At 38.0% G+C, this 15,996-nt stretch overlaps 1 protein-coding gene across 1 annotated transcript; it reads left to right on the forward strand.

Moving 5' to 3' along the window:
* The first annotated feature begins 4,633 nt into the window (after positions 1 to 4,633).
* DEGS1 (delta 4-desaturase, sphingolipid 1) lies at positions 4,634 to 8,846 on the forward strand. The gene is made up of 2 exons (XM_007936994.2): positions 4,634 to 5,368; positions 8,700 to 8,846. Exons 1-2 carry the CDS (start codon positions 4,652 to 4,654, stop codon positions 8,844 to 8,846), a joined length of 864 nt encoding a protein of 287 aa, XP_007935185.2. The 5' UTR covers positions 4,634 to 4,651.
* The last annotated feature ends 7,150 nt before the right edge of the window (positions 8,847 to 15,996 follow it).

Here is a 15,996-nt window from a genome sequence, read left to right on the forward strand (position 1 = left end):
GAGGAGTGGCTGGTGGGTTTGAACCGCCAGCCTTCTGGTTAGCAGTCAAGTGCTTTTAGCCACTATGCTACCAGAGCTCCTTTTTATTACTGAGTCATAATAGTTTCGTATGCATTCTGAGTCTTTTATCAAATGTATGATTTCCAGACATTTTCTTCCATTTTGTGGGTTGTCTTTATACTTGATAGTCTCTGCAACACAGAAATTTTCATGAAATCGAATTTATCTTCCTTTGTACCTTGTGATTTTGGTACAACATCTAAGAAACCATGATGGTCATGAAGACTTAAACATATGTTTTTCCCTAAGAGTTTTATCATTTTAGCTTTTATAGTTAGGTCTATGATGCATTATGAGTTAATTTTCATATATGGTGTGAGGTACAGATCCAACATCATTGCTTTGTGTGTGGCTCCAGTTTATAGCACCATTTGTTGAAAAAAACCTATTATTTCCCCCATTTAGTAGTCTTGTAGTATTGATTTTTAATATTACAGCTTTGTAAACATTTGGTACCTATGAAATTACTTGGGTAAATTTATTTGTCCGAGAGGATTGTGAATATGTTTTTTTTTTTTTTGGTGAAAATTTACACAACAAAATATACAGCCATTCAACAATATCTACATGAACAATTCAATGACGTTGATTATATTCTCCACATTGTGTCACCATTCTCACTATTTCCACTCATACTGCTTTATCACCATTAACTTAATACTCTCTGACCCTAACTTCTCATCTGTTCTTTTGAGGTACAATTGTCTGTTTGATCTCATATGGATAATTCTTTGAAAGAGTGCAGTGCTCAAGGCAAACATTTTTAATTAGTTGAACTAAACTATTATTTAGTTAAAATATGACTTTATGAGATAGTTTCTATTCAGGGGATATATGTTTCATGATTTTATTTATACTTCCTACAAAATATATTTTCTACCCTCTGTGAGATCTGTCAATTTTAAAAAATTTTTATATAAGGTAAAGATGCTGGAGTTCTTTCTAAACATAACACATGTTTTAATATAAATGAATTATTGTTCGTCTACCAATAAACTGAACAGTTGTTGTTATTCTGTTGTTAATGAGTTGCTCAAAAAGGCTTTTAATGAATGACTATTTTAACTCTTCATTTATACCAGAAAAATTAATTGCAGGGGAATTCATTTCTGATCCTGTAGGATGCTTTTTTTGGTCTATTGCCTACAAAATTATTAACGTTTCAGTTATACCAACAAAGATTAGAGGTTAGAGAGTGGAGAGATAAACAGGGAAAGGAAAGAAATGAGAAGAGAGTTACTTATCTTGAATTAACACAACTCTGTATTTCTTTTATGTGAAACTAGACTTAAACAACTTCCTGACTTGAATTTTAAGCTACATAATAGTTCAGGAGAATCAGTACAAGGCTGATCCCTATGCTGAGGAGGTTAAAGATGTCCTAAATGTCTAGCTTTTCCAAACTGCTATACCACTCCATCATCTCTAACATCAGCTATTTCTCCTCTCCTCAGCTCTCTCCCTCCAATCTTTGGGTTCTGTAATTTACTGCAACATCTCACAGAACTCACGAACCACCAAGGAAATGGGTCACGCAGTTGTGGAGCCTGGCAACCCCAAGCGTTTGGATCAGGTATTAGTCTAGAGGAGTCTCCTCACTTACATGCCTGAAGAACCCAGTCGGCAGGTCAGATGATAGGCTACTGGCTCACAAGGCTGCAGAAGCTGGTGAATGAGGTCAGACAGTAGGCTGCTGGCTCAAGTTCCAAGAACCGGATGTTGGATGATAAAGAGCCAGATGTAGGACCCAGAGCAAGACAGAGAACTTTACCAGAGCATTCATATATATTTGATATATACCATACCCTCATGGAAACCAAGAGTGGTGACTTGAGTCACACCCTCTAATAAAGAGGTGACTTAAGATACATCCCACCCTAATCCTGCCTCATTATCGTAACAGACAACTTATTTTTAAATGGGGCATAGCCGTAGACATGTGTTGTTGTTATGTGCTGTTGAGTCAGACCCGACTCATAGTGACCCCTCCTTGAGTTTCTGAGGCAGTATCACTACAGAAATAGATTGCCCAACCTTCCTTCTGAGGAGTGGCTGGTGGGTTTGAACTGCCACCCTTCTGGTTAGCAGTCAAGTGCCTAGGCAGTATGCTACCAGAGTTCCTAACCATAGGCATAGAGGCTAGGATTTACAATACATCACAATATGGAAAACTATGGCTAGAACCAGTGGTATTAAAGGAAGTAAGTCCAAGCTGTACTGAAAGCATTGGCAAAAATCAAGGCTCTAGAAATTGACAATACCAATTGAGATGTTTCAACATGCAATGCTGGAAGTATTCACTCATCTTTGCAAAGCAATTTGGATAACAGCTACTTGGTAAGCTGAATGTGTGCCCATTCCAAAGAAAGGTGATCCAACAGAAGGCAGAAATTATGGAACAGTAACATTAATATCACATGTAAGTGAAATTTTGCCAAAAATAACTCAAGAAAGGTTGCAGCAGCAGTACATTAACAGAGAACTGCCAGAAATTCAAGAAGGGGGCATGGAACAAGAGATATCGTTGCTGATATAAGATGCATCTTGGCTGAAAGCAAAGAATATCAGAAAGATGTTTGCTTGTGTTTTATTGACTATGCATAGGCTTTCAACTATGTGGATCATAACAAATTATGGATAACATTGAGAAAAATGGAAATTCCAGAACACTAATCGTGCTCATGAAGAACTTATATATAGACCAAGAGGCAGTGGTTTGAACAGAGTAAGGTGATATGGTTCTGTTTAAAATCAGGAAAGGTGTGTGTCAGGGTTGTATTCTTTCACTATACTTATTCAATCTGTATCCTGAGCAAATAAAGCAGAGAAGCTGAACTATATGAAGAAGAAAGTGGCATCAGGATTGGAGGAAGACTCATTAATGAACTGCACTATGCAGATGACACAACCTTGCTTGCTGAGAGTGAAGATGACTTGAAGCACTTAGTGATGAAGATCAATGACTCAGTCTTCAGTATAGATTACACCTCAATATTCAATGTATATGCTGAGCAGATAATCCAAGAAGCTGGATTTCATGAAGAAGAACATGACATCAGGATTAAAGGAAGACTCATTAATAACCTGAGATATGCAGGTGACACAACCTTGCTGAAAGTGAAGAAGACTTGAAGCATTTACTGATGAAGATCAAAGACTACAGCCTTCAGTATGGATTGCACCTCAACATAAAACAAAAATCCTCATGACTGGATCAGTAAGCAACATCATGATAAATTGAGAAAAAAATTGAAGTTATCAAGAATTTTCCACAATGAATATCCATGGAAGCAGCAGTCAAGATATCAGATAATATAATGCATTGGGCAGATATGCAAAAGATCTCTTTAAAGTGTTAAAGAGAAAAGATGTCACTGAAAATTAAAGCTGAATGCTTAACCACTGTGCCACCAGGGCTCCTTGAGTGTATAATATATTGAGCTTATCAGAAGTGTAGATTGTAAAGTTTAACACACATTAATGGTTGCAGCATTGGAAACATATAATACAGAAAAAATTGATGGTCAAAAAGTGGATAGAGAGAATGGTTGCACAATTTGAACGTAATCATTGTCATTGAATTATATATATATGTAGAAATTGTTAAATTGGTGTATGCTTTATTGTGTACAATTTTAAAAATCTAGCACACACACACAAAAGGAATATTGGATAAGTGAGAGTTGGACTGGAGATAGGTCATATATTGGGTGTATGCCTTTGGCAGCTGCATTAATCACTCAATGACTCTTTTGTGCCTATGTTTCTGTAAGTGTGAAGATTCTAGGTTTTGAGGCTATTTTTTCCTACATAAATTCTCTGTTATGTGGTGTTAGTAACTTTACATTCCTTCACTTAAGGGATAAATACTTGATAAATTCTCTAATGATGGTTCCAAAGGGGCAAGGAGGCCCCATCTTCTGACCACCTCTAATCCCCCAAGAGGAAGACAATCACCATCCGTAAGCCCAAGGCCTATTCCTGCGAGGTGAGACATGCCACCTCCCTCAGCCCTTTCACCAACCCTGACACCAGCTGTTCCTCCCGCAGGACCTACCACCTCTGCTGCATTCGATATTGCTGCAGTGACCACACAGAACTCACAGATTTGGGGGTTTATTAGGGAAGCAACAGGCTACAACTCAAGTTCAGGAACATAGTCAATCTGTCTCCCAGCTGGCAGTGAGAGATTGCTTTCTGCCTCTAGGACGGCTTCTTTTGAACCTGGCAGGGTGACCAAACTAACCAATCCCAACATCAGAATTCTATATACCTGGAAGAGAGAACTTCCCAGGAGATTGCTTCATGCCACTTGCAACAGAAATACCCCAGGTGGATAACTTTAAACAATCAGGAGCTACTCAGTTCCTCATGGCAAATTCCACAATGGAGTTTACAGACTTAAGGCAAGAAAAGCCACACTATGTAATTTACTACACTGCAGATGGAATATAATGAGGTAGAAAAGGGGGGGGGGGATGACATTTCAGTGTTAATTTAATTAGAGTTGCTAAAATAGCATGTATTTTTGTCAGTTCCTGATTTGCTTTTCTTTTTCTTTACAGCAAAGTACCCAGAGATAAAATCCTTGATGAAACCTGATTCCAACCTGATATGGATTATAATTATGATGTTCTTCACCCAGTTGGTTGCATTTTACTTAGTAAAAGACTTGGACTGGAAATGGGTCATATTTTGGGCATATGCTTTTGGCAGCTGTATTAATCACTCGATGACTTTGGCAATTCATGAGGTTTCTCACAATAGTGCTTTTGGCCACTGTAAAGCTATGTGGAATCGTTGGTTTGGAATATTTGCTAATCTTCCTATTGGTGTTCCTTATTCAGTTTCTTTTAAGCGATACCACATGGATCATCATCGATACCTTGGAGCTGATGGCATTGATGTGGACATTCCTACTGATTTTGAGGGCTGGTTTTTCTGTACCACTTTCAGAAAGTTTATATGGGTTATTCTTCAGCCTCTTTTTTATGCTTTTCGACCTCTGTTCATCAACCCCAAACCAATTTCTTACCTGGAGATTATTAATACTGTAGCCCAGATTAGTTTTGACATTATAATTTACTACTTTTTGGGAATTAAATCTTTAGTTTACATGTTGGCAGCATCTTTACTTGGTTTGGGTTTGCACCCAATTTCTGGACATTTTATAGCTGAACATTACATGTTCTTAAAGGGACATGAAACTTACTCATATTATGGGCCTCTGAATTTACTTACCTTCAACGTGGGCTATCATAATGAACATCATGACTTCCCGAACATTCCTGGCAAAAACCTTCCACTGGTAAGTAAAGGAATCAATATGTTATTCTAATTTCTCCTGGTCATACAATTAAAATTAGGCTTGACTTGATTATTTCAAAAGCAATCTAGTTTATCCTGTCAGTCTAGGTTGCTCATCAAAAGAATAAAAAGAGTGTAAATCCTGAGTTTCTAAATTTCACAAAGGATTCACTCCTGGATCCCTAAACCTAGTGGTTACATTATACTTCAGCTTTTAAAATGTTGAAGGAGCTGTAAAATCTGCTAACTTGTAAAACAGTTCAGGAATAGAAAACTAAATCCCTGTGAAATAAGCAAAGGTTTGTGTAACTTTCATCACCATTAAACTGAGTAGGCTTCACTAAGGCTTGTATCGTGGCTTATTATGAAATACAGATCTCCTACATAATTAATCTGCTTAAAAATAAATAAACATCAGAATTAATACTACAAACTTGCTGACGGCAAGGATGATGTCTGTCTGTTTCCTTTAGGATACTGTGGAGTAAATGAAAGAAGACATTTGGCCCTTATCCTTTCCAAAATGACCACTTTCCTTACTTTTTATCTTCCCAGTGAATTCTCTCCTTAGCCTTCTCATCCTCAAAATGGGTAGCTTTTGTGATTCTATTATGAAAAAATGTTTCTGTAATTCTAACTAGTATGGAATGTAGTATTAGTATTCTTAATTTTTTTTTTTTTTTGCCATGATGTAAAGTCTGATACTTTATACGCTTCCTCGTAAGTTTTTTAATATTGATTGTTTTAAAACTCATACACAACATCACAAGTAAATGGTAACATTATTCTTTATGGATCCTTAAATGAGGACAGAGGGAACTATAAGGGACAGTAGGTCAACAGGGAAAATTAGAATCTAGACTCTAAATTAGATGATTTTAGGTTACATGATATTGTGTCAGTGTTAGAGATACATGTGGAAATATTTAGAGGTGATATATTAGGGGTAAATTGTCACATAATGTCTGCAGCTTACTTTCAAAAGGTCCAACAAGGAAAACTAGGTGGCTATTTGTACAAAGGGAGAAAAACTACAATAGTGTTAATAATTAGTAAGCGTAGGTGAAGGGCACTTCTCACCAAGAAGCATCTTTCGAGTTGTATGATGTAACTCTGGTACACAGCTATTTTGTGTCAATTTGCATGTGCCACAAACAAATGGGAGTGTGCAGCCTTTGTTTGCCTTCTTCCTAAATATGGAAGTGAATTTTTGTTTTTATTTTTTAAGAGATTTTGGAGAAAGTGTAAGGAAAGTCAATCACCCTTTGAACAAAATAATTTTTTCCAATATGAGCCATATACTTGTCATTTCCTTTGAACAGGCCCAGAGCTGACAACTTTGTTCAGTTCAGAGGTTTCCAAATTCAGGGTCATGGGAGCTCTGGTGGCGTAGTGCCTAACGTATTGACTGCTAACCAGAGGCTGGCCGGTCAAACCCACCAGCCACTCCTCGGAAGGAAGATTGGGCCATCTACTTCCATAGAGATACCACCTTGGAAATCCAAGGAGGGGTCGCTATGAGTTGGGAACAACTCAACGGCAGTGAGTTTGGTTTTGGCTTTTTTTTTTTTTTTGGTATATCATGACTATTCATTTCCTACTCCATTTCATCCTGTCTTCTCAGTCCTTGTCTAGTTAACAAATATCCCCCTCTTTAGTTATCCTTTTCCTGCCTCTTCCATAGTGTGTACCAAGGAGTATCTTGTTCTGTTTTCATCACAAGACCTGGTATTTAGTTAGTTAATAGATAGGCAATAGTAAGGTTTTATTTCTTGAGCAGCTTTATTGAGATATAGTTGACCCACTTAGAGTATACTACTCAGTGGTTTTTAGTATATCTACAGAGTTGTACAATCATTGCCACAATTCATTTTAGAATATTTTCATCACAATAACAAGATTTTTAACTTAATAACTTACTGTATTTTTTTAAATTGAGCTTTGCTATTCAAAACACTTTGTTGTTAGGTGCCAGCAAGTTGGCTCTGACTCATAGCGACCCTATGTACAATATAACTTTAGAGAGTGTATTTTTCTATTTGCTCACAAATAGGAAAGTAAGTAGGTATAAACTTTTACTTGTTTACATTATGATTTATTATTATAATGTATTCTTAAGGAGTCTCTTGATTCAAAATACTTACTCAGGATTTAAATTGACCCTGTCATTTTACTTTTTCTGAAAGATAGTGTCTTCTCTGCTCTAGCAGTTAAGATAAATAGATTACTGGCTTTGACATAATAAATTCAGTGTGTATTATTTTAATATGTGTAATGTGTTTGCCAGTAGCTGCTGTTGAACCCCCTACTCAGCAACCCCATGTACACAATAGGATTGGATCTTTGTGATCCATAGTTTTTGTTGGCTGATTTTTGGAAGTAGATCACCAGGCCTTTCTTCTTAGTCCACCTTAGTCTAGAAATTCCACTGATGCTTGTTCAGTCTCATTGCAACATGCAAGCCTCTGTTGACAGACAGACTACGCTTGAAGTGCGTTGTGTGTCACGTAGATCCTCCTTATGTAAGAATTTTGAAGGACTGTGATCTGAGAGTAACACGCAGGTGGTTTTTTTTGTTCTTCTTTTGGTTTGTTGGATTTTTGGCAAGAGCTACTGGTTAGCTAGAGATAAGAGGCTAGTTAAGAGATGGCAACAATATGTTGTACCCTAAGAGGTAAAAGGAGCTCTGATGACACAGTTGTTAAAACATTCGGCTGCTAACCAAAAAGTCAGCAATTCGAACCCACCAGCTGATCTGTGGGAAAGTCAGCTTCTGTAAAGATTTACAGCCTTGGAAACCACATGGGGCAGTTCTACTCTGTCCTTTAGGGTCGCTAAGTCGAAATCTACTCAGCAGCAGTGTGTGGTCCAAGGTATTGCCCCTTTGGATGACAGAATTGTACACTTGCTAAGTGTATTCCACAATAATTAGCATTTGCAAGCTCCTTGAAGGCAGGGAGACAGGTGTTACCTTTATATCCTACAGTGGTACCCACATATTATGCACTTAAAAAGTAACAGATGAATTGAATGCATGTAGTTATTAAAGAATTCAAGTGCCAGGTTTTACAAATAAACCACCTAGCTCCTCAAAGCTTGATAGGAGAGAATTAGTAATCCTGGAGGCTAGCATGTATGTAACTATTGAAATGCTTACTGCTTTTTGTTTAGAATTCCTGATTGATTGATTGAGTTTTACCCCCTTTTGAGAGGGAGGAGGGAGAATGGGTTCATGGTCACGCTTTTGAGTGTTTTCATGAGGCAGTTTCTATAGTATTCAACAAGATCCAGTAATAGTTATTACTCATCTTGCTGTAATTTTTCCCTTCTAGGTGAGGAAAATCGCAGCTGAATACTACGACAACCTACCCCACTACAATTCCTGGATAAAAGTTCTGTATGATTTTGTGATGGATGATACAATAAGTCCCTACTCAAGAATTAAGAGGCATCAGAAAGGGCAGGTAGTGCTGGAGTGAGCCAGAGCAATTCTGTGAAACTGTAAAGTAACTGATAAAGTGGAATTTTTGTGTACTAAGCTTAAGATCAATGATGTATAGAAGCTACCCTGGTAGAGTTTCAGAGTAGTCTCCCCAGGGTCTCAAGAAGCTAACATAGCTTTAAAAGATCAGCCTGTCTGCAGTGTCCCCTTCACTCACAGGAAAGACACTTGTTCCTTGGATTGTCATTGTTTAGGATGTTTTTACCTGCACCTGTCATTTTGTAAGCTTATCATTAAAAAGCTCTATAAAAGCTATTGCTACCATTATTTTCACTATAAAACTATACAGTTTTACTTTATTAAACCAGCTAATAAACTATTAATCACAGTATATTAGTATTTATCATGTTTCTGTATTTCTCTGTCTACACTGTATAATGTAACTTGGTATCCTTGTTATGCTTGTGTGTCAACTTGGCTGGGCCTGGTTGAGTGGCTGGGCAGTTGGTGGTAGTTATTCCCCATGATGAGACTGGCAGTCAACTCCATGGTGGGATCTACCACAGGCAGCTGAGTAGCTGCCTTAGGGAGTGTGGTTTGCTTCCTGTATATAAGGAGAAGCCTTGGGGAATGGTCTGTAGCTTATGGCATGCTTGGACCCTGCGTGTAGCCATGTCATTGTTTAGCAGCCTCCCATGCTCTACCGACCTTGGGACTTAGAATGGACTTGAATTAATGGCCTTCCGTGTGGTTTGGTAACATTGGGACTATGCCATTTTATTTGTCAACCTTGGGCTTATTAGCTTTAGCAGCCAGTAGCTGTGTGAGTGAAAAGATGCCTCTGGCGTCAGTGGGCCAGGGGCAAGAGGCAAAGCTGAAACCCAAGGTCAGGGAGCTTTCACACAGCCCCTAGAGCCTGGCACTTTGAACTTGGACTTAAAGCCTCCAAACTGTAAGAGAATAAACCCCTGTTTGTTAAGGCCATCCCATTTGTGGTATATTCTTGTCAGAGCAGTACTTGGTAACCAGAACACTTGGTTACTGGATACACTTACTTAAAATTTGGGGGTGGGGAGAAGGCCTGAGTTGTCATAGTATAAAAGGCTAAAATAGTAACATCTTGTACAGTAAGCTGAATCTCATTTTTAATTTTAATTTTGTACTCATGGGACCTAAATAAGACACTGCTGAGTCCTGTTCAGGCTTACTCATAAATAAAGTATTTATTTAATGTCCAATATTCAGCTTCCTCTTTCAGATGCACTCTCAAACTACAAACCATTCAACTGGTAGTTTCATGTTACTTCATCGCAGTGGAAATTGGTTGAAATTTGATGGTAGGTTGTTGTCTCAAGAATCATGGGCTGTTGAGTTGGCAGTCCTGGTTATCTGAAATGTGTGACTTGGATAAAAATGTAAAATTTAGTGTTAAAAAAAACCATGGGGAAGTACCTTAAAAATAATGTATGGTATCAAAAACTCAAATGGTCTACAGTTTATACACATCACCAACCTTCAGTCATCTTCAATATAAGATATAAAAAAGATAATAAAGAATTGTTATTTTATAAACTATATTGTTTAAAGCGAAACTCAGGTGGAGTGAAGAGTAGAATACCTGCTTTACAGATCTCATTTCTTCCCCTAAGGACCTTGCTTTCCCTTCCTGATCCTCTTCCTGGCAAAATTCCTAGTATCCTTGAGTAAAGAACCATGGATTTAAAGTTTAGAGTGATAGTAGAAATAACTTCAACTCACATTTACTCTGTCACTAAAAATGTGTTTGTAAAATGTACTCATGCATTTGATGCTAGACGTTGAACAGATCGAGGACTCTCACCATCTCAGCTCCTCTTGGCTCACTTATCTTTCTGTCTGTGGACTGTGGCCAGTGGCTCCAACTGCCGCATAAATCCTAAAAACCCAAATCTTTCCCATTACCTATCACTTTTTTCCTGAATGGATGTTTCAGCCTTCAGTGGCTTTGCCCAAGTTTTCCCTTCTACTCTGATTCTCTTTCCCCATTTCTAGGCTGGTTAGCTAGTCCTTCAGGGCTCATGCCAGCCTCTGCCAGCCACTCGTATTCCCCAGCAGGTCTGGTGCCAGTTTGGGCACCTCTCAGAACCAGTGATTACTCATTCATGGCCCTAACCATCCTATTCTGTAAATATGCGCTCTGTTTCCCCCACCTAAGGGCAGAGATGATCTTATTTCTCTAAACCCCAAACCTGCTTGGTTTAAAGGAAGTGCTTAATAAATGGAGAGACAAAACGAGTCCTTGAACTTGAGAGGCTTTTCCTCTAAAAAAGCAAAAGGGCATTGGATAACTTTTGCTTTTGTTAACTGTGGTCAAGTCAACTCATGGTGACCCCATGCACAGCTGAAGGAAATGTGCCATCCTCATGGATGAGCATCAGACCATTGTGATTCATAGGGTATTCATTGGCTGGTTTTCAGAAGTCCGTCATCAGGCCATTCTTAGTCTGGAGTTCTGCTGAAATCTGTTCAGCATCACAGCAACAAGCAAGCCTCCACTGAAAGACAGGTGGTGGCTGCACATGAAATGCACTGGCTGGGAATCAAACTCCCGTCTTCCATATGGAAGGTGAGAACTCTACCATTGAACTTCCAATGCCCCTCAACCTTTAAATAAATGTATATTTAGAACAGTGGACATTTATTGAGAATCCTTAATTTTTACCAAGCCCTGTACCAACCCTTTTGCATGCATGATCTTACTTAACTCTCAACTTTTCCATACTGTAGTATTAGTAACATCTTCATTTAGTAGACGAGTAAATGGAGGCCTAGAGAGATGGAGTAACTGGCCCAAAGTCACACTTAATAAATTTTAGAGACAAAATCTGAAATTCAGACTATTTGACTCCAGAGCCAAAACTACACCACTGCTTTGTATATTTTGTCTAATGAACCTGGCCCCGGAACAGGAATGGGAAAGGAAAAACAAAAACCACAGCATATTCCCATGTATTACCAAATATGTGTCTTAATGGCTACTTTCCATGTGCCTGCAGTGTTGGCTAGATCCATGGATTTTTTCAACAGAAAACAGTTGTCACTGAGTCCACTCCAACTCATGGTGACCCTGTCCATGTGTGTCAGGATAAAACTCCACTTCGTAAGATTTTCAGTGCCTGAGTTTTTGGAAGTAAATTGCCAAGTCTGTCTTCTGAAGCATCCCAGGGTGGACATGAACCTCCAACCTTTTGGTCAGCAGCCAAGCACATTAACCATTTGTAGCACCCAGGGATGTCTTTTAACTCTCTTGTTGCTAAGAATATACACAGCAAAATATTTACAAAATTCAACAGTTTCTATATGTACAATTGACTGACATTGTTTACATTCTTCCAATTATACAATTACTCTCATCTTCCTTTTCTGGGTTCTTCCCCATTAATAATAGGCCACCTAAAGTTCCTATATATCAAGATGCTGTTGTCAATTTGAACTCATATAAATAGATCTTAAAAACAGTTATGCTCAAAGCAGACATTTTTTACTAGTTAACCTAAGCTATTGTGTTTTGTAAAATCAACTGTCATGGAGTCAATTCCGATTCACAGTGACCCCTATTGGTTTTCCAAGGCTGTAAATCTGTACGGAAGTAGACTGCTACATTTTTCTCCCATGGATCAGCTAGTGGGTTTGAACCCACCAACGTTTTGGTTAGCAGCCACATATGCCTTAATCACTACACCACAGTTCCCAAGTTATTTTTGGTTTTAAGAAGACTTCAGGGAATATTTTTGTTTTAAGGTTTAAAGATTTATTTCTGGGTGATGGTTTCAAGAGTTTGCCCAGCCTCCATGAGATTCCATGACAATTTGAAATTTTGATCTGCATTTTCCCCCTTTTGATCAGGATTCTTCTGTCGCCTCTTTGGTCAATTTGATCTCATATAAATAGATCTTAAAAGCAATTATGCTCCAAGCAGGACATCATTCAGTTCTTTTGGTCTCATGACAAGCGGTTGTTCATAGTTGTTCATGGCTATCAGACAGCCACACATTCCATTTCCTCCTCCTATTCCTGAATCTCCTTCCTCTGTTGCTCCAGGTGAATAAAGACCAATTGTACCTTAGAAGGCCACTTGCAAGCTTTTAATAAACACCCCTGGCACTATGCAATGAACGGAGAGGTAGAACAGAAGCACTAAGTGTTATTAGGCCGATTAACTGGAATGTCCCATGAAACCATGACTCTAAACCTCCAAACCAAGGAATGAGATTCCATGAGGTGTTTGGTTGTACATAAGCAGCCATAGCAGATACTGTTTGTTTAGTCATTATTGTAAATATGTCTGTCACACAACTTTTGCCAATTCAACTTTAACAGGTGTACAATTTACTGACAACAATTACAATAATTGGCTTTGCAGACTTATCATTAATTTGTATGATTTTTCTATTACCATAAGAAAATCAGTGCTCTATAAGCAGTAACCCTTCTTTCCCCCTTCTCTCTTGCCTCTGGTTACCACTAATAAACTTTGTATTAGTTTTTAGCTATATATTTGTCTTTTCTTGTTTTTTCATATAAGTAAGGTAATACAATATTTGTCCTTTTGTACTTGACATATTTCACTCAGCATAATGTGTTGAAGCTCTATCCATACTGTACTGTGTGTATCAAGACTTCATTTCTCTCACTGGCTGAAAAGTACTCCATTGTGTGTATGTACCACATTTTGTTTATCCATTCATCCATTACTGATGGGCATTTCGTTATTTCCACTTTTTGGCTGTTGTGAATAGTACTACAATGAACATTGGTGTACAGGATCTCTGACTCTCTGCTTTCTAGTCTTTGGGGTATATAGCTGGGAGACAAATTGCTGGGTCATATGGTAGTTCTATTTTTAATTTTTTGAGGAACTGTCACACTGGTTTCCAGAAGAGCATCACCATTTTGTATTTCCACCAGCAATAGATAAGGGTTCCAATTTCCCCACATCCTCACCAACATTAGTTATTATTTTTTTGATCTTAGCCATCCTGATGGAAATGAAATTGTTTCTCATTGTGCTTTTGATTTGCATCTGATGGCTACAGGTGCTGAGCATCTTTTCATGTATCTCGTGTCCATTTGAATGTTCTCTTTGCTGAAATGTCTATTCAAGTTCTTTTATGATTGGGTTGTCTTTTTGTTACACTGTCAAAGTTGTATATCCATGTTGATTATTAGATTCTTATGGTTTCTGAAGATATTCTCACAGCCAGTAGCTTGTCTTTTCACTTTTTTGGTAAAGTCTTTTGATGAACAAAAGTTGTTAATTTTTATGGGGTCCCGTTTATTTTGTCTTTTCTTGCTTATACTTTTGCTATTATATTAGATAATCAGTTGTTAAAAGCTAGGTCTGACAGCTAGGCCTTTTTTCCTAAGAATTCTATGGTTTCAGTTTGCACATTTAGGTCCTTCACACTTTTAATCTAAAATTCTAATATGAAACTCTCATGTTTAATCCATAGTAAAAATTCACTTACTCATTCTGTAGGTACTTTACCAGGTTAGGCAGTGAGGATACAAAGTAAAATAATTGTTCCAAATGAAGGAGCTCATGCTCTAGAGCTGGGAGATGAACATTAAATTAGAATTCAGTGATTAAAGAAAGGACTTAATTCATGAAGCAGAAGAGTTTGAGGTTGTAGCCCTCATAATAGTTATTTTTGATCAAGTACCAACACTCTAGTAGATTGTACAAAGATTAGCAATTTAGCCTTGTGAGCAAGGGATTGTCCTCCACATTTTTCAAATGAAGAAAAAGAAACTGAGGCTCAGAGTTAAAGTAATGGGCCTTAGGTCACACAGCTGGTGAGAAGCAGGGTCTGCACCTGAGCCCAATAGTGTCAGGGCTTGTGGATCACTCACCGCTGTTCCCTTGCCTAGCTCGTGAAAGTTCTTTGTCTGGACAAGAATTATGTTGTTTCTTGTCAGGAAAATTGTACAGGAAACCTTAGTCACTTAGAATGAAGCAAGGAACCATTTGTAGACCTAAGGCAGGGAGGGTTCTGGAAAAACCATGCCCCTGAAATCCAAGAACATTAATAAACTTTGAAGGCTCTCACTATATTCTGATCTGAGACAGAGGATCAGGATGACAGGGTCACCTAGCAAAAGAGGCTCAGAGGACAAATAGGGGAATGAGCCTGAAAGCAGAGGCTTGAAGATGTCATATCTGGAGCTCTGCAGTGGATGGGGAAATTTCTGTGAGGGAATATGAACAAAGGGTGTTGTAACAGCCCCACTTAGGGAAGGGAGTTTCCCGTTGTGGGAAAAGGTACAGGATTTGACAGTAGATGGATGTGCTGCAGGTGGCATCATGCAAGTATCTGTTTTTTCTTGGAAAGCTAATGACTACCTACTTAACCTAACACAGACTGACCAAGCCCATAACAAAAGAATAGGTCATTAAAAAAAAAAAAAAAAAACTCCCAACAAACTAAAGCTCAGGTCCATACGACTTCACTGGAGAATTCTATCAAACATTCAGAAAAGAGCTGATACCAATTCTACTCAACTATTCAGAACATAGAAAGAATGGCATGCTCCTAAATCACTGTATAAGCAAACAAAACCCTGATCCTAAAGCCAGGCAAAGACACCATTAAAAAAGAAAATTATAGATCAATATTCCTCATAAATACAGATGCAAAATTCTCAATAAAATACTAGCCAATAGAATCCAACACCATATCAAAAAAATAATACAACTTGACCAACTGGGATTCATACCAGGTATGCAACAATGGTTCACCAATCAGAAAATTAGTCAACATAATCCACTACATCAGAAAAACAGGAAAAGAACCACAAGAGCATATCAATGGATGCAGAAAAAGCATTTGATAAAATCCAACACCATTCCTTGATTTAAAACTCTCAACAAAATAGAAATAAAAGGAAAATTCATCAACATGAGTAAGGACACCCACACAAAACCAATAGGCAACATTACTCTCAATGGAGAGAATGAGATCATTCCCCTTGATAACAAGAACCAGTGAAGGATGCCCTTTATCCCCACTCTTATTCAGTATTATATTGGGATGCCTAGCCAGAGCAATAAGTCAAGAAAGTGAAATAAAAGGCATCCAAATTGGTAAAAGAAGTAAAACTATGTTTATTTGCAGATAATATGATCCTATACAGGAGCTCTGGTAGCA

The sequence above is a fragment of the Orycteropus afer genome, unplaced genomic scaffold, assembly GCF_000298275.1.
Source record: "Orycteropus afer afer isolate SDZICR_OR568_19922 unplaced genomic scaffold, OryAfe1.0 scaffold00039, whole genome shotgun sequence".
In the NCBI taxonomy this organism is placed as follows: domain Eukaryota; kingdom Metazoa; phylum Chordata; class Mammalia; order Tubulidentata; family Orycteropodidae; genus Orycteropus; species Orycteropus afer.

Excerpts from the sequence above, each read along its gene's own strand:
- DEGS1 (XM_007936994.2), top strand. The coding sequence starts at position 4,652 with ATGAAACCTGATTCCAACCTGATATGGATTATAATTATGATGTTCTTC. Across the intron at positions 5,369-8,699 it reads CTGGCAAAAACCTTCCACTG|GTGAGGAAAATCGCAGCTGA; the intron begins GTAAGTAAAGGA and ends TTTCCCTTCTAG.